At 41.6% G+C, this 22,471-nt stretch overlaps 1 protein-coding gene across 1 annotated transcript in view; it reads right to left on the bottom strand.

Moving 5' to 3' along the window:
• Positions 1–5,326: 5,326 nt before the first annotated feature.
• Positions 5,327–22,471, bottom strand: part of ELP4 (elongator acetyltransferase complex subunit 4) — a 197,203-nt gene continuing 180,058 nt past the window's right edge. Inside the window, exon 10 of the mRNA XM_054585963.1 lies at positions 5,327–5,666. Within this exon, the coding sequence (XP_054441938.1) occupies positions 5,535–5,666 (132 nt within the window). The 3' untranslated portion in view covers positions 5,327–5,534. The remainder of the gene's footprint in view (positions 5,667–22,471) is intronic.

A 22,471-nucleotide genomic window follows, 5' to 3' on the forward strand; every position in this document is an offset into this window, starting at 1 on the left:
ATTAACCATTGTTGATTGTAAAAACCATGCCAAAGCCTTTGTATTTCCTTTATTATACTATTTTCTTTTAAACCTTATAGTGTGGTGTTACAAATTTTGTTTCCACGTTAGAGTAACATTTGGAACCAGTGGCTACTTTCATACATACTCTACTTTAAATCCTGATGATCCTTAAAGAAATAATTCTCATAGACACCATAAATTGGAAATGTGTTAGAAAAAAAAAATTCTGCTTGAAGCTATGTGTAGATTATACCCACAACATACATACAAAATGGTAACATTTCCATGCTAGCTGTTTAATTCCAAAGCTCAAAGTCTAGAAATAATTTTAAAATGCAACAAGCTATTAACTAGGAATTGTCTTTTGAATTAGGGCTGGCATTTTCAATCTGGGCAGATTTCCATTGTCAGCCTATTTCAACAGCGATTTCACTGAAGTATATTCAAAAGTAGATTTCTTATACAAGACTCTCTGAAAGCTGTTGCCTTTCTCAAATAGGCCCTCTCCCTTTTCTGTCTCCCTCCCCTTTGCACAGAGGCATCATTTCCCATTGAACCACTACAGCTGTTCCCATTTGAATCTCGCTTTCTGTGTGGTTGTGGATGGTTGGAGGGTGGAGGGGGGTTGTTGCATGTCAAGGAATAATGAGCACAGACACATCAACAGACAACAACAAAGCAGACTGTGACTGGCCGGTGGGAGTTAAAGGCCTTCAGTCATTGGCAGCTTAAGCCAAACATTCCCAAATCTATGAAGCAGGGCCCATTGTTGGTCAGTTGTTATTTGCAATGAAGCACAGATCTGATCATGTTTAAAGTGGCGGCACGCAGGGCAGGAGTGCTTGAGCCCAAGCAAAGGATGGAAAAAAAAAAAATAAGCCTTTGTTGGGTGGAAAAGCCGTCTCCGAGACTTTTATTTCCATCTGTTCTGTGCAACATATAAGTCACTAATATTAAGTTTTCTTCTGCAAACTTCAGTCAAAGGTGGGGGTTCTGGCAGTTAGATTAAATGCTGCACAGGCTGAAGCCCTCGGGACAAAGACACACTTCCACTGAATTGCACTCTGTCTGTTTTCTTTTTTTAACCCCTCAAGGCAAATGATCAGAAATATAGAAATTAATTGGAGGCTTAAAAAAAAAAATAACCTAGCGCCACATCTACTATTTTCTAGTTAAGGAATTATTTGTGAACAGATCATTATGATTCATCTCTCTGGCATGCTCTGTGTTAGTATTTTTATTCCACCAGAGTTGCTGCTCATTTAGAGACACCTTCCTAGGTTGATTGTGGTGTTTATATGTGTGCATATACTTTGAGTCAACGTCAGCCTGCACTGCATGCTTGCACACTTCTGCAGCGGCGTGTGCACACACATGCACTGCTGGTACAGTTGCCCATGCAGATATTTCCACCTCCTGACATTTTGCAGCTTACATTCCCTGAGGGACACGTGCCCAGGGAACTGTCAGAGAAGGGCTATGTGTGGTGTGTGTGTAGCTGCTGGCAGGCTTCTTCCCTGCAAGAAGGAGGACGGTTTCCAACTGGCTATGACTTGCGCCAGGGTCAAGCCACCAGGTCTGGCCCATGGCTCTGTTGTGTAGAGAGCACAGACTTTGGAGAACTGGGGGCGGCCCTTTGGGTGCAGGAGCGGGGAAGGGGGAGAAGGGGAGCGCTGTGGGAGCGGAGGGTCCCTGTGTGCGCGCGCGCGCCTGGGCACGTATTCATGTCCTCTGGTGGTCAGGATTTCCAGGGTGCAGTGGAACAGCCTGGCTTAGTCCGAGGAATCGGCTGCTCAGTTGCAGAAGCCCTCCGGTCCAGCAGGATGGAACGGCTGCCTTGCCTTCTGCCCTCGCCCAGGGCGGATGAGCACACTTCTGAATGAAGCTCCGGGCCCTCTCCCGGGACGGCATGGCAAGCAAGCAAGCACTGTGTGGAAGCAGTGCCCGGGAGGTGGCCTTTGACTCCTTATTGAAATAATTTATTTTTGTTTATTTACTTACTGAGAGGTATATTTATATATTTATCAGTGGGGACTCTGCAGGGATGCTTTGACACCATCTTCCTGGATGGTGACTTGCTATTTGTGATATCCTCAGAAGCAGCACAAGACTAATAGCCTATGATTTTTCTCCCAACGTGCCTGACTTAGGGAGACCAGGTGAACAGAATTAGATGCGAATGTTTGAGTAAGAAGCCTTCAAATTATTCTGAGTAAAAAATATTTTTACTACAATGGATTTCCAGAATATTTTCCCTCCAAAGCTGTGCCTCTGAACTCTTAAGTGGTAACCTACTGGTTTTTCTTGACGTGGCTTACATAACCATCTCTTCCTACTTTTATCATAACTAGTTTCCTAAGTTACAGTATTATTTTAAGATTCAGCTTTTTTTTTTTTTTGGGGGGTAAATTTTTGTTATCTTAGGGTGGTGTCTATATTCTTCTGCTTATTGTTTTTACTCTGGGCCTTACTGTTAACAAGATGATAAAAGAAGGCTTTTTTTTCTTTGAATGTGGCACACCAAGACCAAACACAAATTCTTCCCTTTTTTTGTTTCTCAAGAATAAACCTCTCACCTGTTTTTTTGTTTGTTTTGTTTTTTGTTTCAGTTCTGCTGAATTTCACTGCTCAGTTTTAAAGTTCAGAGTGTAAGTACTTAGGGTTAGTATTGCTTAAATTCGATAATGTTGATGGCGACTATCTTTGGAAAGGATTAACATGTTTTAGAAATGACATTCATAATGGACTTGAACAAATGAATAGGGGTCACCCCCCTTTTCCTTTTGTATGTGGATGCCTGTGTCCGATTCTTAAAAATTAAAAGATAGGGAATTTATTGCCGAGTGTTGATTCCTTTTGAAGTAGTTTTATTTTGTCCAGTGTTCGTAATCACAGATCCTGGAGGTGGAGATAAAAAATAAATGGAAGAAAGAAAAAGGAAAGCGGAAATTGGTGGCTACCGAAAAGAAATTCCTAAGGTCTCAGCATCCCAGCACCTGAGCAGGCTGCAGCAAAATATTTACCTTGTTAAAAAAGGGGCAACTTTAGTGTAAGAAATGAATACCATAAAGGATTTTGAAGTTTTAGAAACATTTAAAATATTTAAGGACATTTCAAATACTGTTTGGCATTGTTACTTAAGTATTTATATCTTTGAGACAAGTTGATAATTGAAAAAAATCTGTTTTAGAGTATATTTCATAATGTGTCAAAATAGTCTATATACCTACAGCAGCATTATTGAAGACCAATATTTTTATGTGGTAAGTTATTAACATGTGGATAATTGATAATGTTTCCAGAACAAAGGGAAACACATTTTTTGAGTGGGTTTTTATAGGAAAAAACCAAAAACATACATCTTTCTTTGGCAGCTACTTTTTACAAAGCCTGCCTAGTGAATCAGAACAACAAAGCATTTGAATCCAATTTTTGGAAAGCCCAGGTACTATTATTGTTCAAAATGCACTTTTACTGAGTTTGAAAAGTTTATTTTAGATTTAAAATAAGTTGGGATCAAATATGCACATTTAATTTTTGTGGTATTTATCTACTTGCAAAGCATATATTAACTAGTAATTGGCTGTTAATTTTATAGACATGGGAGCCAAGGTAGTAAATCAATGACCTATTAAGTATTTTTGACAAGCAATTTACATATCTGATGACCTCACATTTTCTTCTCATAGTCAAGTGCTATGTAATTGTTCTGTTGTGTGTTTGTATAAAATGAGTCACAACACGGTAAGAAAAAGGTTAGAGTTATTAAAATAATAACCTGACTAAAATACTCATTTGAATTTATTCAGATTGTTCATAATGCTTTTAAAAGATACAGCAAAGCTTTTGTGGAGTATCTGCACATTATTTATTATCTATGGACTAAACTGATTTTTTTGAAGTTGCTTTACATTTTAAAAGCACCTTTGCTTAATATGAAAGCCCTTTAATTTTAACTGACAGATCAATTCTGAAACTTTATTTTGAAATGAAAATGGGGAAGAATTTGTGTCTCTCGAATTAAAAGAAGTGAAAAAAATAAACCAGACATTCTAAAAAAAATAGAAGAAACCTGATTTTTAGCACTAATGAAATAGTGGGTGACAAAATAGTTGTCTTTTTGATTTTGATCACAAAAAGTAAACTGGTAGTGACAGGATATGATGGAGAGATTTGACATCCTGGTGAATCACTGTCATTGATTCAATTATTCTAATTCTGAATAAAAGCTGTATACAGTGTGTGTTTATGCTACAGTGGGTTTTTTTTTGAAGTGACTGACATTCATCATATTGGTTAGACAGCTTAAAAACCTAGTCTTTGTTTTCTACAATGTTGTCAAGAACAAATAAAGTATAATTTGTGATATATTAAAAGCAAACTACTTCAAATGCTAGTTATAACTGCTTCAAAATATTCTAACATATTTGCAAATGTATTTTGAGATTCAGGTTCTCCAAACAGACTTTCAACAGCTTTTAAAAAATGGAAACTTTTAACATAAAGGTGCAAATTACTTAAAATAATTTTTTTGTGTACTATTTAACAAAAGCTTTGAGAGTATGGAACTATAATGAAAAAACCTAGTGTTTTAAATGAAAAGTGGTTCGGTGTGCTATGAACTCCAAAAGGCATGTTTACATTGCTACAAATGTACGTGCCTGGCCATTGTTTATAATTAACAAAGGATTGACCTGATGCAACGCAAAGCTGAGTTAGCCTCAGTTTTCTACTTTGTCTCAAACCTCCTTTCTGTGAAAATCTCTCACCAAGCCTCAGAACATGTTTTTCCCAGTATTCTAGCATTAATGTAGCTGTCAGTTTGAATTTCAATCCTGAATTACGTGTGTTGACATAATTTCATAGTGCTGACTTCAATTGTTTAGGATTACTGAACAGAAGACCATCAACTTCTTTTTCTATGCTTTCTATCACTCAAGTTCTTTATATTTATTAACTGCTCTAGCAAACCAATTATCTTTAATGGAGTCTTAATCCCAGTATATTATTTTGTCTTCATCAATTTAATAATAGGATGCCTAAATGCAAATTTATTTTATTAGTCTTCATATATCAGCAAACAGATTTTTCAATGTTTTAAAAACCTTAGCACTTTTGGTGGCAAGTGACTTTTTCAGAAATAGAGAGGAGATATGTTTTTCATATGCAATTTTGAATTTCCTCATGCTTTATATACTACCCTGTGACATGCCCTTTACCACAAGCTAAGTGCCTTAATACGTGTACACTAATGACCACTGGAAGGCATCTCGAGTTTTTGACATTTTACTTGTTTTTATTTAAGAATAAAATGACCTATTATCTTTATATATAGCATAAAACAAATTGTAAAATGAAAGTATTTCTGTACAAAAATTTGGTTAAAAATGAAGAATGGTGGCCTCATTTTGCAATCCTGTGTTTTTCAAGAACTGGAGGGTCAAATTGTTAAGAAAAATATTTACATAAGCCATTAGCAATCATAATTAGAGTGTCATATAATTCTGCGTGCAGCGACTAAGGAGGAATCGCTAGAAGTCCAGGTGCTTCTTGCCTCCGGCCATCATGCCACAGCCTGGGCCCAGCAGCTTGGCGGATTCTGCCAGATCCTGTTTGCTTGAGCGGCTCACTGTGTCTGACAAGTCTGGAGGCAAATGCAGTCGCTATGGCAGAAGATTTCAGGAGAAGGGAAGAAAGAAAAAAAATTAATTTTGCTTTGGCGAGCACACTTCAGGATACAATATTATGCTTTGTTTGAGCAGCATTTAGTCTTGCATATAAAATTCCTACTAAAACAGTGCTTCCGACTGAAGCCCAGTATAATCATCCTACTCCTCCTCGGTTTCACAGTTAGAGCCATTGCGTAAACTGGACCAGGACTCTTAGTGGAACATTTCCAGGGTCCAAGCCTAAATGTAGTAAGATTTTTCTTATTTAGGTAAAAATAAAACCATGTAAATGCATAAATAAAAGCATAATTGAAAAAAGATCACATAATAAAGGCAGGGCTGTTTTTTTTGGCTTTGTTTTTGTTTTTGTCAGGGCTCCAAATGCTGTTTTTCAATTGAATATAGCATTTCAGCAATTCCGGATTCGCACAAATGCCCATTGCGCTCGGTCTATTAAGCTTACCCAAAGACGATGGCATTTCAAAGCTCTTCTTTTTTTAGGAACTTACAATTTCCATAGAAATATTGACATAATGAAAAATAATGACACCAATCAAAGGGTCAATATTTTTCATATGTTCTGATTAGTCAGCGGTAACATCTGTCACAGGTCTTGGTAAGTTTGTTTCTGTGCATGATGTTGGGTCATGTTTTCAAAACTATAGGGTAGTTTTGAACATCTCCCTGTGCAAATTGTTCTTCTCCAGGTACAGGTTGATTTAAGCAGCAGATACAGGCTGACTTAGGCACTAACTGACCATCATTACACAACAGTTACTATAATTAGGAAGATATATTCATATTTCAAAAGAACTTTTTAGGTTTTCAAAAGGATCTCTATAAAATTCCTTTCACTATTAGTACTCCTAACCCACATGATATGTTTCATTAAAAATCCAAACGCAAAGGAACGTATCTGCTGTGTCAGGCACCAGGGGGTGCGGGAGGCTAAAGGGAAGTGAGGCGGGGAGGGCGGGCCATCCACTGGTGACTGAGCGAAGCCAGCAGAGGTGAACTGCCCCAGAGACAACCTACCTGACACGCTTCATTTGGAACACACCAATATGGAAACAAACGTAAGATAGAAAAGGGTAGAACCATTTTTTTTTTGTCAAAATATTGTGATCCATAACCGTATGTTCTGGCTAGTTTCTCTCCTGATAAAAGGCTTGTTTACTGTCATATAAACACAAGCTGTGTGCTGAGGATCAAAATATTTTAAAACATTAAAAATGATTCTTGAAAATATTCTTCCTTGATTTCAGTTTGTCTGTATGTACTTATTTTTTAATGCACATATGTCTAGGGTGAAAGATGCTAGTATACAAGATACATGATTAACAAAGATGTCTGAAAGGTCAAGAAAAGCTTTAATACCCAGATAGTAATATTGATATTGTATTAGTCATTTGTATGCACCCAGCCTGTCACATATTAAGTAATTAAATATCTGTTTCTTGACTGATAAAAAAAACTCTAATAAAGACATATTTGTTTCCTTGTTTTAAATAATTCTTTCACTTATTGAGACCCTAGTTTGTGCCACAAAGGATTTCAGGCAGAAAAGAAAGCATGAAAGGCTCAGGAGTCAAAAAGAAGCTCATGATACTAAAGTCTGAGGCTATGAGTGTCTTCGTAGTGTTAACTCTATCCCTGTTCGTGTGAGGAAGCAGGAAGGAAAGAGACATTTAATTATATGTCTGAGTTTTAATGTTTCTTTAAGATCTTGTAGTTACTGCTAATAAGCAAAGGAAAAATGACTAGGATACATGCATGATCTGAAGGTTAACTGAAACTTAAAAAACATTCACCATTAAAAAATGTGTGTGTGTGTGTTGGGACCTCGCGAAGAGGAAGCCAGATGGCGATTAGGCTGTTTAGGAAATCAACTGGAGTCAACAAATATTTAGAATCTACTCAAAGCAAGGCATTTGTGAAATGGATTTGTGAAATTGTGAAAGGATATGTGAACAGAGCACCTTCCACACTCCGCCTTTCCTTACAATCCAGTCACGGGGATAAGACAAGCACACAGGTAACTCCCACAATGAGCACTCTAAGTTATGTCCACCAGAGAGGCAGAGACAAGGCGGAAATCACGGCAGGGGGAGGGGAGCAGGAGAAAGGAAAGCTTCATGGAGATGGGCTAGATGTTAAATGATGAACTGGATTCTGACACATGGACACGGTGATTTGCTTAACGGTACAGCTCATGTATCTTCCTGACGCGTTTGGTTGAAGGATTGTACAGCTCTGATATCTAAATGAGGAAACTAGTGTAGTTTATTCAGAACCAGCATAATACAGTGTATTTTAGGAGCTTAACTATTTGCTAAAAAATTTCTCTGCCTCTGCTTCTCTAGGTGATGAGTGTGAGCCATTTGGCTGAAAGCCCTTCATAGCAAAGGCAGCTAAATGTGACGTGTGACATGCTTGGAAATCTTTCAGGTTGAATGGCTTTGAAGTCAAATATCCATTTGTGTGTAACTTCTAAGCACAAAAATTTGGGGTGATGCGATTAAATGTTTCTAACCAAAAGCTCCATTGCAAAGGCTAGTCACATACTCATGTCCTTTGAAAATGCCCAAGGATGGCTCTTGGACATATGCGAGCCTGTGTGTGATTTTGTCGGCTTTTGCGGATTACGACTCGAACGAGCTTACTCTGCAGTCTGAGTTCTCAGGCAGCGGGCTTTGTTGCCTTCCTTTCTGAGCCTCCCCCTGTGCACTGTGTCAGTGCGATGTGAAGCAGCGAGGAAGAAGGAGAGATCAGGTTCCAGGCTTGCCAGGTGTGTCAGGGACTTCTCCTTTGGGGCTTCTGAAGCACTTACACACTTGACATGTAAATGTTCAGAGGCTGCTGGACCCCAGATCTGTCTTCTGAGGAAACATGCGGTCAGATACTCTGCAGAGCGCGGGGACCTCCTTCCGACTAAAGCTGCAAGGCTGCGGGGGTGTGAACGTTCAGGCCTTGGGGTTTCAGTGCGTAATGGTTTAAATAAAAATCAGACTATAAAAAAAACAAACCAATACTATTTTCGACCTTGTAAACCAAATTAAAGTATTCATATTTCTCATACCTTATATCTTAAAGGGAAATTTTTTCACCAGATTCCCTCCCCACCTCCCCCTACCTGGAAGGGATTATGCTGCTCATGCAGGAGATGCCTAGATGCCTACCTGGCCGGCTGCCTATTTTTTCCATTAATGCCTTGTCTAAAATGATGATTGTTATGTAGGCGGAGGGCTTAGGGATAGGTGCGAGAACTCCCAATTTCCTGCAGAGGCCTGGGTGATTTGCAGCGATCCCTCTGGATTGATCGGTCCCTTTTCTCTAGTGATGCAAGGCGGGAGGCAGAGAGGCTGGTGAAATACTCTTGCAGATGAGGGGAGCTCCTGCCAAAGGCACCCTTAGGCCCCGAGGAAGCCCTGGGTCATAATAAAGATGGAGCAACAGAAGTGCTTTGCTCTGTGGCTGCAGGAGGTACCACGCCGAGCCAGACCTGGCGATTCTTCCCCCTCTGTGTGCCTCTCTTTCTTTGTTGGGCTAAGACGCCGTCTATATTTTGTTCCTTCTTGAGTTAGCAATTACGCAGATCCTATAGACAGACAGGGTTGGATTTCCTGGCTCCACAGCTCCCTTCCTAATTCCTTTCCTCCCAGCCTGCCAGGCCTGTGTGCAGCGCTCCCAGTTCCCAGGCAGAAGGGGCGAGATAATGAATCTAGATTACAACCTGGATTTGAGACAAATTGCAAGTAAATACCTATTAAAATAAGTTTAATCAATTTATAGTTTTTGTATTATGCCAAGACTAAACCATCAGGCACTGTTTGTTTTCTGAAAACAATTGATGTAGTACATTTTAACCCATAGCAGATGAATAGAGATTTGTTTGAATCCTTTTAAAACTTCTCACATTTCCTGAAAAGTCACACTTTGTATATTATTTGCAATCACAAAAATAGGTGTGAATATTTCCAAATACTTCCTAACAGTTTTTTCTTTTTTCTTCAAAACAGTTAATTTTAGACTCCCAGTCAAGATGGCGGCATAGGAAAACACGGTTTGCCACAACCACATCAAAAGTACAACTGAACTGCCCTGGCTGGTGTGGCTCAGTGGACCGAGTGCTGGCCTGTGAACTGAAAGGTTGCTGGCTCAATTCCTAGCGAGGGCACGTGCCTGGGTTGTGGGCCAGGTCCCTGGTTAGGGGTGTACAAGAGGCAACCTATCAATGTACATCGGTGTTTCTTCTCTCTCTTTCTCCCTCCCTTCCTCTCTCTTAAAGAAAAAAGTACAAGTAAACGACAGAACAATGATCATTCAGAACTGCCCCAAATCTGGCTGAATGGAAGTCCTATAACTAGGAAATTAAATAAGTCACATTAAGACTGATAAAAGGAGTGGAGATGCAGAACAGCCCATGTGTGGTGATGTAAAATCGGGAGGGATATCTTGGCTGTTGATGTCCCCCCTGAGGAGCAAGGGGACCCAGCCTCACACCAGGTTGTTCCCCTCAACCCCGGCCCAGGGTTCCAGTGCCAGGAAGAGAAGTCCCCATAACTTTGGACTGAAAAACCCAGTGGGGAAGGAGGCTGAGGGAGATGGAGGGCTTCTGGGGTCCCAGGCAGTTCTTCTTAAAGGGCCCACACCTGGACTTACTCCGACTCATTCCTCCTGTGCTCCAGCACTGGGGCAACAGCTTGAAAGGCACCAGAAACACAGTGGGAGCAACTGAACTGTCCCACATCAGAGCAAGAGCTAGGGGGCAGCTTTCTCCCAGACAGAAGTGAGAGCAGAGCCCTCACCCCACAGGGCTGGCAGGTGGGCACCATAGCTGAGACTTCATCAACCTGGCTCACACTGTTTGCCCCATCCTGGTGATGCCCTGAGTCCCCACCCCACCCAACTTTCAGGCCCACCTAAGATGCTTCCAGTGGCTTTTCCACATGAATAGCCTGCATTGGCCCATGCTTCAGACTCTCCTAAATTCTCTCAGACAAGCAGCATCTGGTTTCAGCATATACCATGCCTCTTGCTTTGTGGCCCCAGGCCTAGCACTAGCACCAGCCGGCCTTAGTTTGCAGTTTGACCTCGCCTGGGTACCACTAAGTCCAGCACTAGTGGCAGCCATCTGTAGGTCACTTTGTAGCTCATGTTGGATGGCCCTGGGAAGCACACCGATGGTGGCTGACCTTGGTCTGCGCCTCCCAGGAAGTCCCAGAGTCAGCGCACACAATGGACAGCTTTAGACCATGTTGAAGCACCACCACTCAACCACCCCTACAAGTACTACACTCAAGGGCAAACTCTGTGGGCATCAGAACACTGCTGAAGTGAGCTCTGGTCTGCGGGGTGGGCCCCTGAACAGCTGATCCTCCACAGTGGTCAGAGGTCAGTGGTTGAAGCCAGTCCTTGCAGCTGAGTGGCCTTGGGATAAATCCCTCCTATTGACATGTCAAAAGCAATCAAGGCTCAACTACAAGAGGAGGGTGTACACAGCCCACACGAAGGGCACACCTTGAGTACCCAGCTTGGGTGATAGGGGAGGCTGTGCCACTGGACTCTACAGGGCACTATTACATTAGGCCACCTACTGAGACTTGGAGACACAGCCGTTTTACCTAATACATAGAAACACACCCAGGGAGGCTGCCAAAATGAGGAGACAAAGAAACGAAGAACTAAACAATATGGAGACAAGCAATCTACTAGATGCAGAGTTTAAAACATTGGTTATAAGGATGCTCAATGAACTTAGCAAAAACCTCAACAGCATAAAAAAGAACCAGTCAGAAAAGAAGGATAAACTAACTGAAATGAAGAATAATTTACAGGGAATCATCAATAGGGTAGTTGAGCTGAGAACCAAATCAGAGATGTGGATTACAAGGAAGCAAAAAGAAAAAAAAAAACAACCCCAAAACAAAAAAACCCCACCCAATCAGAACAGCATAAAAAAAAGAATAAAAACAAATGAGGATAGTGTGAGGAGCCTCTGGGACAACTTCAAGCATACCAACATTCACATCATGGGTAATGGAAGGAGAAGGGAGAGACCAAGAAGTTGAAAACCTAATTAAAAAAAGTAATGACAGAAAACTTCTCTAACTTGGTAAAGGAAACAGACATACAAGTCCAGGAATCTCAGGGAGTCCCAAACAAGATGCACCCAAAAAGCCCACACCAGGACACATCATATTTAAAGTGCAAAAGGTTAAAGACAAAGAGAATCTTATAAGCAGCAAGAGAAAAGCAGTTACCCACAGGGGAGCTGATAAGACCTGTCAGCTGATTTCTCAACAGAAACTTTGCAGGCCAGAAGGGATTGGTAAGAAATATTCAAAGTGATGAAAAGCAAGGACCTACAACCAAGATTACTCTGCCCAGCAAAGCTGTCCTTTAGAATCAAAGGACAGATAAAGTGCTTCCCAGACAAGAAAAAGCTAAAGGAGTTCATCATCACCAAACCAGCATTATATGAAATGTTAAAGGTTCCTTAAGAAAAAGAATAAGATTGAAAATATGAATAAAATGGCAATAAATACATATCTATTGACAATTGAATCTACAAAACAAAATATATGAACAATGAGAACAGAAACAGACTCTCAGATACAGAGAGCATGTTGAAGGTTGCCAGATGGGAGGGAGATAGAGGGACGGGTGAAAAAGGTGAAGGGATTAAGAAGTACAAATTGGTAATTGCAAAACAGTCATGGGGATGTAAAGTACAGTATAAGGAATATAGTCAATAATTTTCTCATAACTCTATATGGTGTCAGATGGGTACGAGATTTATCGGGATGATCACTTAGTAAGTTATGTACTGTCTAATCACAATGGTGTACATCTGAAGCTAATATAATAATGCTATACCAACTGTAATTGAAAAAAAAGATAGCCAATTTAAACTAAAACTTGTAAACAGCTTAGAGCACATAGGTTCTACACCAGTCCCTTCACAGAGACGGCCAGTGACAGTTTGATCCCTCTCTCCATCACGCATTCTCAGTGTGACCTCAGGCAAGATGCCTCAGTGTCCTTCTGAATCACAGGGGAATAATTCTCCCCTCACAAGATATTTTCAGGATTAAATGAGGTGCATAAGTATTCTGTGAACTATCAAGTACTATATATAGTATCAAGTACTATAATAATTCATTTATACTTTTCTGGCTTCAATAAAGGATTTGAAGTGGTTCATAAAAATACATATGGTATAAAAGATAAAAATCAGTGAGTTTATTAGGGCAAGAAGTGAATGTACAAATATAATTATAGTTATATAATTATAAGCAACCAACATCATTATAAGCAATAGCAACAGAATATCAGACTTAACCAGCAGGGCTCAGTCACTAAGCTGAGCCTGAGCATTAAGTATACATTGCCCTCTACTGCAGCTCTGCAATCACAGCCTTTGCTTCTGGAAAGATTTGAAAAGTCTAAACAATTTCCCTCTCACTTAGTCAGGCAATAGTGAAAATGGAGCATGCAAGATGCCTGGCTTCCAGGCCAGGGAAATTTGCTTGGTTGTATTAAGGAAGCAATTCAGGGTCCATCTGTTTTTAAAAATCTATCTTTTGCACATGCTTTCATTGCTGAAAAAATAATTTAAAAAGTTAGAAAACAAAGCTCTCCACTCAAGTTTGCAAAGAATTTTCCCTTCTTTACACAGCAACGAGGAAACGAGTTAACACAAGCCGTGGCACCCTTTTCCCTGCCAGCTTCCTTCAAGAGCCGGGTGACGTCCTTGCCTGGAGGAGGCTTTGCTGGTTCCTGGGGCATATTCTGTGTCAGGGGGCACTGCTCTGAATGGGAGGGAACGAATCAGGGTATAGTTTAAGTAGCTGTAATATAGAGATACTCCCACTTCCTCCAAAAAACAGCTTCAAAAAAGGTGGTTTATTTCTCTCCCTCTTTATAGCCTAGAGGTTCGGCAATTCCGAACTGAAGCACCGGCCTGCCGCCCTTGACAAGGGCCTTCCCCCTCCGGCTCCCAGGCTGATGGTTCTGTCCTCTCTCAGTGAATGGGAAGAAGAAGAGACCAGGAAGGTGAGACTGGGGCTTGGAAGCTGGACAAATGGCTTCTACTCATGTCCAGAGCTTAGACATGGCTACACCTGGCTGCAAGGAAGGCTGGGAAACATGTAAAAATGTTTAACAAATTTATTTCCATGGATGAAGGAGCAAATGGATATTGGGAGACAACTTCTCCACAGTTTTGAGAAGGGCCATAACAAAGGAATCACCTTCCGGACGTGTTCAGCACTCAAGGTGTGAGTGCCCGCTGACTGCCTGGGTTCCATTCTTAGTTCTCTGGACCAAGGAAACGCACACCGAATGCCTCCATAGCCCGAAGGACGGGGGCTGAAGTAGGGCTCAGCGTCTCTCTTGCTCTACACATAAAAAAGAGGGATTTCCCTTTCCTTTGCGGAAGGCTGATTTCCTTCCAGGGGCCCAGGAAGGACAGTGGAGGGGAGGAGACAAGATTTTAGAATGTTGTTTCATCTTACATTTAAAAAAATATCAGTGTTATATGCTATGATGTAATCATTATATCTTTACATGGTTACATTTATATTATCCCATCAGCTCTACATTACTACAAATGCAGAATGATGTTGCAATTGTTCTACATCTGGTTAAAATTCTGCAAAGAGGAAGATGCAGCCGCCTAGTTTTGGTGAGTTTTGTGGCACTCTCAAAACATGAGGTTAGGCTGTTATTACAAAGATCCAAAAGTACGGTGGCTTAAATAATATAGAAGTCCATATATCTGTCATAAAGCCCAGTTCGGTAACCCATGGCTCCTATACATGATGGGCCAGGGGAAACCATGCCAGAACCAATTTTTGTTCTTTTTGGATTGGTAGGTACACATTTGGTAGTGGCCGAATATTTCTGGAAAAAGTTCTGCCAAACATGGTCAGGTTTTAGATTTTAGTTTGTTTAAGATCCAATTCATTCTCAGGGTTTAAGATTAAAATTGCTTTTATTGAATGTTATAATCATATTATATCCTTTGACACGAGAAAAATTCACTTGGTTCTTACTGATTGACCTGAAAATTAGACAAAATTTCAGTGCTGGAACATTACACATTGGCTGCCCATGGAAAAATGCTCAGGTGTGCAATTATTTTGACCGTCAATTATAACTGACAGTATTGTCTTGCCTCCAAACTCACCTCTCTGAAAGCAGATTGCGGAGAACTCGCTTGTCTAAACAAAAGTGTGATTTGTGAAAAGGCACGTGTCTGTGGCATAGATTGCTAGCTTACTCCCAATATCTATTCTCTTCCTTTGCAATGAGCAAAAGAATCCCTGAATATTCTGGGACACACGGCCTGCCAGAATAAAGGACACATTTCCCTGCTTTCTTTGCCAATGCACGTGGTGGAGTGACTAAGTTCTGATCACTTCACTCTAAGCAGAAGTGCTACGGTTAAGTTTAGGGTCAGATTTTTAAAGAGAGGGAAGTGCCATTTAATTCTCCACTCCATTGGCATTGCTATTCGACCTTGGCAAGAGGGGGTCCCTGGCCTGAGCCCCGACCCACCCCTCCTCATGGGGTGAGAAATTACAGGATGAAGGGGTCGTGCCCATCCAGGGCCTGAACCCTTCTTTATAGGACATGCTCCGGGTGTTCAAACCCCAGAACTCCCTGTCCGAGTGGCCACAAAGCCCCCAAAGCTCTCTTCCCCAGGTTCAGCCAGCCCCCAGTGGCAGGCTGCGTGTCCTGTATGTACACCTTGGGGTCCCGGGAGAAGCCAAGGGACTGCTGGACGTGGGCGTGTGGGCCGGGTCTGGACATGTGGGCTGTACGTTTGGCACTGTGGGTGGGCAGGATGCAGGGGTGGGAAGAGGAAGGAGGTGGGCCGCAGGCCGCGTTTCCACATTCTGAAGTAGTACCCTGATACTAAATTTAAACGTGGCTTTCTAGGAAGGTATATTTGCGAAGGGAGGAAGATAAAACATATTTAATGGTTTGATGGCTTGATAACTTTAAATATGTAGGCGCATGAAAACTGTGGTCCTGTATTTGCATTCTCACTCTAAGGCTCCACGAATGTTACGGTGGAGCCTAAGGTCTACCTTCCCACGTTCCGTGCTGAAACGTGGACTTGAGGGTAGCTGCTGAAGCGGCCATCCTGGACAATCTGATGGATGCTACGGGCTGAGGAGGACACAACAAAGTGATACAATTAGTCGAGGGTCCCCTGTTACCATCTGGCCACCAAAAGAGCCATGGGTCACCAAACTGGGCTTTATGAGAGATATATGGACTTCTATATTATTTAAGCCACTGTACTTTTGGATCTTTGTAATAACAGCCTAACCTCTATCTTGTTTATACAGAACTTGGTACGTGGGAAATGGAGCCCTCGAATTCTGCGATCACAGAACGCGCTGGCTTAGGGGCTGGAAGGTGGGCAGTGAGGTCAGATGCTGCAGCCCGGAAAGCTGGGGCCCTGGTGATGCCTATGGGAAGCTGGAAGGCAAACCGTACCTCCTCATCAGTGGTTCTAGGCAAAATGTTGGAGAAATTCAGAACACTGGTGTGTGACTTGTTTCCTGCCACTTTTGGTAAAGTTTTTTATAAAAGAAAAAAGAACTTAGGTTGGAACTATGGAATTTGGAAGAAGAGACAGAAGGCACGACAGCTAGTGTAAAGGAGGCGTTCGGCACGAGCCTACCACCCACGCTGACTACAGGCTTGGTAATCTGGGCCTCGGAGGGGTCAGTCGCCCAACTGGTTCTGCATGTGCACAACGAGCAGGCAACCTCCAGGGGAGATGTCTGCGCCCCTAACCTCGGTGAAACAGCCCCGGCTGAGAGGCTGGCCAGAGAATGGGAGCCAGGCCTGGGACAACAGTCAGATTAGGGGGGCTGCCTTCCCTGTCAAGTCAATTATTTCAGACGGCTTCGGCTAGTTACCGGCAAAGTGAAAAGAGGGGTGTGGGTAGAATAGACAGGTCAGAAAGTAAGACTCAAGTCTTACCATGTAACAGCAACAGTTGTGGTGGACAAGGGTCCATTCCAGCTTCTGTGTGGTGGGGCTGTCTGCAGGACAGAGGCTAGAAAGCTGTCATTTAGGCTTATCTAATTAGATGCATTTGGACTAGAGTTAGAAGGAGGGATAGAAAAGTAGGAGCTACCTTCACTGCAACTGGCAGGCATTGTTGCAGGGATATCTATACCTACATCTCTCTATCTCTGTCTCTATCTCTATCTGCCTCTACCTCTACTTCTACCTCATCTATCCCTGGAAGTGGAGGAGACACCAGTCTGAGTGTCCAGTTACTTGCTTCATGGGGGACAAGGAGCATTTGCAGTGGAGGCAGCAGGAACTTAGAACCTAGAGGTGTGAGCTTCTAGGGAACAGCTTCAGGGGTGACCTCCCAATTCCTCACCTTCTGGACTATGGCAGAGGTAGCAGCTTCCCTGGAGACCAGTTTGGTGGCAATACCCTCCGGCCATTCCAATTATTTGCTGGCCCCCAATTTTCCAGTACATACTTTCGTTCTGCATAAAATAATTAGATGAGATCTGTTTCCTGCAGCTGAATCTTGGAACTATATCTAGACAATTCTTGGGCTGTGATGACTTGCATGAGGAATCCAAGGGAAGTGAATAGACTGGGAACCTCATAAAGCCTTGAGGTAACTGTATTGGCACAGAAACCACAAGCCTGGTCAAAAAGTCTGTGGTCTTTCAATCCCTAGAACAATCTTAGGTCCCCTAATATAATTTATCAATAAGTAAGGCGTGAAAACTGTGCAGCCCCCAACAGCAGACTCTCCAAAGGCAACTTCATGCAGCCACGAGTGACACTGGACAAGGAATAATTTCCTAAAGGGTTACAGACGATAATGCACAATGGAGTTCCTTCCAGAGAGCAGAACCGAGCCTACAAATGGGCCGAGAATTTTTGCAGTTTCTGGACAGTACGGTTCTCCACTCATCCCTGAAAAGGCAGTACATGTGTGGGAAGAAGGCTGTGCATGGATATTTGGGTTCCAAAGGGATGCAGACTGTGACAAACTGATAATTATCCTTGAATATGTACTCTTCCTTATCCTTTTCGCAGAACATCCCTTGGATGCACAGCCATTCTGAATAAAGACTTCATTTCTATGGTTCTCTTTCAGTTAGTCATAGACCACATGAGCAAGTCTGAAAAGAGTAGAAGTGATGTTGCAACTTTGGGACATTTGAATGGAATTTGAACTCATGCAGTCTGGCTTCAAAGCCCGCATTCTTATTCATTACTCTATGTGCCAGAACTTTTCTGAACACTGGAGATAAAATACTGAACAAGACAGGCAAATTGCTGTTTTCAAAGAACTTACAACTTCAGAAAGGGATCATACATAGATATTTACATAAGTCAGGGAGAGGCAGCTAACACAGAGGAAAGCAGACAAATGAAGAAGATAATTCAGATGGTGAGAGGTGTTTTTAAGGAAACAAACATGGTAATATGATATTGGCTGGGCTATTTGCTATTAACACTTTAACTGGCGAAGGCCTTTCTGGAGAGCACATTTGAGCTAAGAAATAAATTTGTGAAGGAATCTATGAAGACCTGGAAGAAGTTTCCAGGCAAAGGTAATAAAATGCAAATGCCTTAAGGCAGAAATAAGCTTGGCATGTTTGAAGACAGAAAAATGAGCAGCTTTTCTGAGAAGTTTGCCTTGGGAGGTAGGTATCAGATCACATTGTAAACTGTGGTGAGTGAGCAAAGGGTACAGGGAGGGATATGAACTTATTTCTATGAATATCAGGGCTATCTTATCCATATTCTTATAAAACCATGCATGGATATTTTCTTTTTCTTTTTAATCTTCATCTGAGGATATGTTGATTGGTTTTGGGGGAGGGGAGAGAAACATCGATGTGAGAGAGAAACACTGATTCGTTACCTCCCATATACCCCCCAACTGGGGATTGAACCTGCAACCAAGATATGAGTCCTAACTGGGAATCGAACCTGCAACCTTCTGGTGTACGGGACAGTGCTCCAACCCACTAAGCCCCTTGGCCAGGGCACCCATGGACATTTTCAATAATAGAAAACAGCAATTGTTGTACATACATGTATATTCTTTAAGGACAGAAACTTCCAAAAGGCATATACTGGCTGTTCTCTATCCTTTCTTGATTCAGAAGAAACATTTTATCCACTAAATGACCCACAGTGCCCCTCAACTCCCACCCTCCTCCTGTGAGGAGCAGTGGTTCTCTACGTCATGCCTGCCCAACAAAAAGATTGCAATTGGAGGGGTTGGGCCCTCTGTGAAATGAACGAGGAGGGGAACCTTTGGCGGTACTGTTTGTGGGGATGGTTTGCTGAGCTTAATCCTCTTAAAAATGTGAGTCAGAATCTTTTGGACTATATAGTAATAAGAACACCACCATGTTTCAGTCCCAATGTTCCTGAACTTTTAGACATTTAAGACGTGGGAGAGTCGTGTTATTTTTCTTCCTTATTTCATATACCAACAGAGAACAAACTAGATTATTTCTGGATAACTTTGCTTAAAATGATTATATTGTCTATACAAATTAAAGGCAGAATCTTTTGCTTTCCTCCTCTTTTCTCTTGCATGTTTTCTTCTCATTAGTGTTTTAATATGAACAAGATGGAAAATAAAAGTCATGGTAACAGCTGGAATAAGGTGATTTACATTGTTATAAACTTGGACAGTAGAAGCGCTGTGAACAATGTCTTACCCCAACCCCAATTTGCTTCTTCTCTGGGATAGAGGAACAGGATGGACAAGCCACACACGGCCATGACCGCCCATCCCTGTGACCCCCTGATGGTGCACCACTGCCTAAATGAGACTCCGCATAGCTCCCCAAACTGACTTCCTTCCATTTGTCTTTCCTTAACTATGCATCGGGGCTTCTTGCTCTTGGCAACCTTTTTACTGGTCTACAGCTGCTGCTTAACCCAAGGCTTGTACAGCTCTGGAACGCACAATGCAGGCAGGAGCATATAAGCTCCGGAGTGTGTAGAATTTGAATTAAGTTTCAGGGGGCCAAGCTGAGCGATGCTTGAGACCTAGGACCTACAGTGGCTATGGCAGGAACAGAAGAAGACGGGGCTTTTTCTGTGGGGGGACTGTCATTGTGATACAGGTTCCTCGGGCCTGCTTTGTCCCAGGAAGCCCCTTTTCTACCCCAGACACGTGAGGAAATATTTTAGGAGCAATATGTTGGGTACTACCTCTCAAGTGGCTTCAGAGTACTAAGATAGTTTAGGAACACAGCATTTTAGATCTGAATGTTGAGCTTAAAAAGAAAACAAACCCTTCTTTCAGAAATAAATTCACACTACCAATTATATGAGAATTCCTTTTTATCCCCTTTTGGCTTTTAAAGCATATGGAAACTACTCTGGAGGTGACAAAGGGCAAAATTCTCTTTGTTTTTGTCTACCAGAATTCAGGCTAACGTCTTCCTCTTTACTATAATCTGAAGCCTTCTTCTCAGTAAGTAAACTGCAGGCCGAGAAATATGCATGTAAACTCAACATCGGTCCCTAAATCCTAGAGAATTTTAGAACCACAGCAGATTCACCATTCAACTTAGGGACTGGAAGAGGCCTGGCTGATACATAGCCTATGAAATAGGTGAATTCTAAGATGGAAAAAAGCAGAAATCAGGGAATTTTGAAATCAGTTAATTGCTGACGTTATTATAGTAATATCAGTCCTCTAAACAACTTTCAGAATTGGTAGCTTTTGATAAATATTCCCCTTAGAAATGTGGAGATCACATATTTTTGTACATAAATATAACATATATGCATATATATGAAAATGCACTGATTTGCCTTTGGCCGTCTGTGAATGAATCCTGAGAGCATAATGGCCAACGTATTCGCCTGCATAATGGCCTGCAGTGTATGCAGAACATCGCCCCACAAAACCCTAGGTGGGGCGTGCCGTGCTTGGTGGAAATGGCCACGCAAAACATCGTGACAGCTTCGCATCTCCCAGCTCCTCTTCAGTTACTTTGAGACCCCTCCATTTAAGGGTCCGCTAGTTCCTGGGTATGAAGAAAGAATTTTTAATGGGGCCAAATGTAGGTGTTTACAAGGGGGGGATTGTTGTTTTTTATTAGGAGCTGCCTTATGTTCAATAGTTGTATTTACTTTGTCAAGCTAGCCAGAATTAGAAATCCCCATTGCTAGGCAGCCTAGAGCGCCTGTGAAGTATTTCTGGGCATTCAGAACTGAAGCATGTGCTGCCCAGAGGCAGGTTTCATTATTACAGTGTGTTATTTAGTCCTTGTTCATCCCTCCCCACCCCCACACCCCCAGACAGCAGTGCTTCTATAACAGGAAATCTTGGTTACTTTATGCCGAAACATATTTACATGACTGAAACACGACAATTAGCACATTTGTAAAGCTTGAGGGATAGGCACACTTTAATGGTTTTTTGAAGCAGGCTGATTTCCTGGAGCTTTTAATCTTATTTTATTTTGTTCTGCATGCATGAACAAGTTCTTCTTTACTGTAGGTATTTGACAAAGTCTACCTGGTATGAATGTGAATGAAAAGAAAATTATACAAAAATTAACTTTATATTTCATCTTTGCCAAACCATTCCTAACTTCTTTCACCACTTAAGTATATACTGAGGGTTATGCTATTATTTTTGACTTGTGTTAGTTCTTATATAAAGGCAATTAGGCAGTATGTTTTTGGTTTGACAAAATGAAATAAATGTAACTTTCTCTATACTGATTGTATAAAAACTAATGAACAAAGAGTATCAGTTATAGCACTAACTTTCTTTTTTCCCCACTCCTCATGGTCAGATAAAAAGTTACACTCTCCTAGGTGGTATTTATTTCACTTGCTCCCAACTTATATTAACACCCAGGTGATTTAAGCAGTATTATTTGAGAAGTCCAATAGCCTGTGTGTATGTATGTGTGTATATGCCTGTGTGTATATATATATATATATATATACACACACACACATATGGCTTGGTTATCTATCCACACACACAAACAACACACATATGCTGGCAATGGTGCCATGAATATTTTAATATCTTTTTAAGTCTATAGATCAACTGCTGAAATCTTGGCAAAATTTAGAAAAAAACTTTTTGTATCAGAGTCCTCTGAAATGACATAAAAACTTCCATTTTTTTCCGCTGGCTTTCTGAAAGCACGTGAACCCTGAAGTCCCCACTGCAATTCTCACTTGAACGTTATGGCACCCCATCACTGTACCAACGAGACATGCAAATATTCCTCATTGTGCTGATGGGTACAGTGGTAATGAATAATGTTGGCAAGATCTTTTGAAATGACAATGTGGAGTTTATTAAAGAAGCAAGAAACAGAAAAAAAAGTTATGGCAAACTTACAAACTGAACGGGTTTCAAAGAGTCACCCGGGACATCCATCTCCCCCTCCACAGACCTCCCTCCTCACCAGTCTCAAGAGGGAGCGAGGTGAACACGCTGGGCGAAGCCAGAGCCCTCTCTCTACATGCCTTAGGGCAGGGGAAGGGCAGCAACAGACTGAGCGCTCAAGCTGAGGGACACAGACCAGAGGTGACGACATAACTCCAAAGAGTTACTTTGCTGAAGTGACTTTACAGATAAGGAGTAAGCTGAGAACCAACTTAGTCTCAGCAAATCTCTTCATGAATAATGGGAAATAAAGGAAATGAAGCTAATAAAGCAAGAAAAAAAATACTGATGATCTGGAAAGAGGAAAATACTTGTGAGTATATAGATAAATGACTATGTCTACTTT

Source organism: Pteronotus mesoamericanus, unplaced genomic scaffold, assembly GCF_021234165.1.
Source record: "Pteronotus mesoamericanus isolate MK-2021 breed Mesoamerican mustached bat unplaced genomic scaffold, CSHL_Meso_final contig_90, whole genome shotgun sequence".
NCBI classification, from domain to species: domain Eukaryota; kingdom Metazoa; phylum Chordata; class Mammalia; order Chiroptera; family Mormoopidae; genus Pteronotus; species Pteronotus mesoamericanus.